This window comes from Rhagoletis zephyria, unplaced genomic scaffold (assembly GCF_001687245.7).
Source record: "Rhagoletis zephyria isolate East Lansing unplaced genomic scaffold, Rhagoletis_zephyria_1.1 Rzeph_scaffold_00029, whole genome shotgun sequence".
Taxonomy (NCBI): domain Eukaryota; kingdom Metazoa; phylum Arthropoda; class Insecta; order Diptera; family Tephritidae; genus Rhagoletis; species Rhagoletis zephyria.
The window spans coordinates 220,677-223,680 of record NW_016157113.1 but is presented as its reverse complement, the minus strand read 5'-3'; the positions used below and the strand labels follow the sequence as shown (position 1 = coordinate 223,680).

At 41.0% G+C, this 3,004-nt stretch overlaps 1 protein-coding gene across 1 annotated transcript in view; it reads right to left on the bottom strand.

Moving 5' to 3' along the window:
• l(2)dtl (WD40 domain-containing protein denticleless) overlaps positions 1-2,667 on the bottom strand; it is a 5,458-nt gene extending 2,791 nt beyond the window's left edge. The window contains exons 1-4 of the mRNA XM_017616860.1: positions 1,921-2,667; positions 987-1,633; positions 145-928; positions 7-82 (exon numbers count right to left, since the gene is read on the bottom strand). Coding sequence (XP_017472349.1) covers positions 7-82; positions 145-928; positions 987-1,633; positions 1,921-1,963 — 1,550 coding nt within the window. The 5' untranslated portion in view covers positions 1,964-2,667. The remainder of the gene's footprint in view (positions 1-6; positions 83-144; positions 929-986; positions 1,634-1,920) is intronic.
• Between the last annotated feature and the right edge of the window lie 337 nt (positions 2,668-3,004).

Genomic DNA, 3,004 nt, shown 5'->3' with positions numbered 1-3,004 from the left:
CTAAGCTGTAAAGCAATGCAGCGCATTTGTGGTGATGTCGACGAATTGGATATATTCGACGAAGGACTAAATAATCGACGACCTATAAAGTTATAATTAATGAATGTCATTATAAAATCGATATAAATATAACATTGTATGTACCTCTGGACTCCAAGGGCTTTTGTCGTTTCGCATCTTGGGTGTCACTATCGTCACCACCACCAACAGCGCCTAGCATCTCCAAAAAAGAGCGTTTCATAGTCACCTTTTCAACTGAGCTAGGTGTGCGTTCGTTCTGATCCATTAGTCGCTTTAGTGATCGGGGTGTATTCTCCAGATCACGCAAGTTATACTTATGTGTTGACCCATGTGTCTTTTTTCCGAATTCACGCTCATACTTAGCATACCCTCGACATAACTCCAAATATTCACCTTCGTTTATATTCTCCGGGCCAATGCGCCAAATTTTGTGAACTGCGTCATCGTTACATGTTACAATGGGCTGATCGTGTGTGGAGCCCCATGCTACACAAGTTACCTCCACTGTGTGGCCGTACAATGCCACCAATGGTTCATCTGGATAGTTAAGGTTCCATATATAAGCTTTCTCGTCACTACTTCCACTTAGCAAGTACTTTCCGTCTGGACTAAGGCAGGATTTTATATAGAAAGTACTATTTAAGAGGCCTTTGAATCGTGCTATAGGTTTCGAGGAATATGAGCATAGGTTATAGGCGTAGATTGTATTGTCCATGCAGTTAGCAAAGAGTCGTGAACCCGATTCATCGACTATAAGATTAGTGAAGCCTTTAAATGTACTTGTGCCAGCATAAGGTAGGCTATATTTAGGATGAGGTTCTTTTTTATATGCAGTATAATTTCGCCGTAAGTCCCATACTTTTATAATGCCATCACCTGCACCACATGAAATAAGAGTGTTGGTATCCTATTGAAATATACAAGTTATCAGAGGTAACATATATATATATTTTTTTATAGACAACCTGAAAAGCCAATCCTGTAATGCTGCTTGACGTGGCATTAGCCGTCATCTTAGGTGTGCGTGTACGCTTTTTTTGTGACATTGGCGTCCCCGGTCCCCCGACATGTCCGCTATAAATGCAGTTATCTGCTCGTGGTGTTAAATCCACATTTAAGTTTGCACGGGTATCCCAAATTATAATCGCGCCATCTCGTCCACCTGTGGCAAATACAGATGGGTCATGTCTTCGAAAGGCCGCAGTCTTTACGGAACGCGTATGCCCTTCAAAGGACCGTATGTTACGTATTTCGCCGCCTTCATCCACTTGCCATAAGCTAGCCGTGTGGTCACCAGAAGCAGATACGAATTTCATCTGCCCAGGCGCCCATTCCAAATCGAAAACGGCGTTGTAATGACACTGTGGTGCATTGAGTGCTCGCTCTTCGGGTTCTTCGTTTCTTTTTGTGGTATCTTGTAGCGCTATCTTCCCATCTTCATTAGCAATGGCTAAAATATGTCTGAAATTATCACAGTTTGCAAATTTCGCTGCAAATATCGGTGGTTCTGGATTATAGTCTGAACTATAATTAGAAGGCAATATTCCACGCCAGCTGTCTTCTTTGGCCACACAAAGACGTCGTAAAGCAAAATCATATGTGAAGTCATTTGCTGAAATTTAATGGAAAACTTTATTACCAAGAACACATATGCATGAACGTGAAAAGAACTTAGTTTTATATGAGAAGAGCTTACACAGCACAATTTTCGTTTTGATGACCGATTTCTCATCGTTCGAAAGTGTACTTCTGTTATCTAACTTTCGCCTATCTACCAACAAAACTTTTTGGCGACCGGCTTTCCCGCGAAATCTTCTCGAGTTTGGAGCCAAGTCGCGCCACTTCAGCCGCTAAAATTTTTCTACACAAACAAAACTACTAGCTTCATACAATACTTACCAATGCCCTGCTGGCGATTGAAAAGCACTTGAATCCTATTCATTTTTCACTAGCTAAAAGCTACGTATTTCTTTCCCGTAGCAAATAATCTTTATTAAATAAATGCCAAGTTAAAAATAATTATTAATCGCTACTCCACATCTGCGTATATTGAAGTTTTGAAATAAAGTAGTCCATTCAAGGAATCGTCGCTGTCAGTTGTAAAAAAAAATGCGCGCAATTGTCAAAAATTGCTATTGCATTTGATAGTGTAGCCAGATCATTGCAAAGTGCAGGGTTATTCAAAAAAAAATTCTCTTATTATTTACAGGCAACTTTTAGATGAAAGCAACAATCGCCTGGTGTGCCCCTACGTATCCACCTTCTAAAGATTATCTTAAAAAAGCTGCGTTATCAACGTAATTTACGTAATGCTGCGTAATAAACGTCAGGTGAAGACCGCAAGTTTCCACTGTTAATTGCAATACCTGAACAAAAGCGTTGGGAGAGCGTTTTCTGACGCCATCTGAAACCGCTTTTCCTTGGGCGAGAAGGGGAACACGTCAACCTAATATTCACGCACGCCGCCAATTTAATGTCTCATGCACGTACAACTTGTATGGGACCAACCGAAATTGAACGACATTCTTAAGGCCCCGCCAGATAGAAATTCTGCCTCACAGGGATGCTTTTGACTGATATGCAAGTTAACTATGTGATTTTGAATAGAAGACGCCACATAGGCAACGCATGCACTGCCGCAACTGATAAAATTCGCCCAACTCTCAACTTTTGACGCACGCATTATATTAGTAAAAAAAAGTGAATCTGCCTTATCCTGAGTTTCGCCTGAAAAAAAATTCACCCGAAAATATGTCATCCGCCCATAGTAAAACCATGGAAACCAAAAGTGAAAAGTGAACCGGTTCGGAGCAAATGGAACTCATGATAAAGCGAAGCGCACATTGGCGCGATTCTGTCGTTGCGAATACGTTGCGAATTCGGCTGTTAACTTCGAATCCGCAAACGTGCGCACACTTGCGATTTTTTCGCGTCGATTTCCGATGTACAATTCACTAAATTTTCCCTTTATTTCGTGTATTTT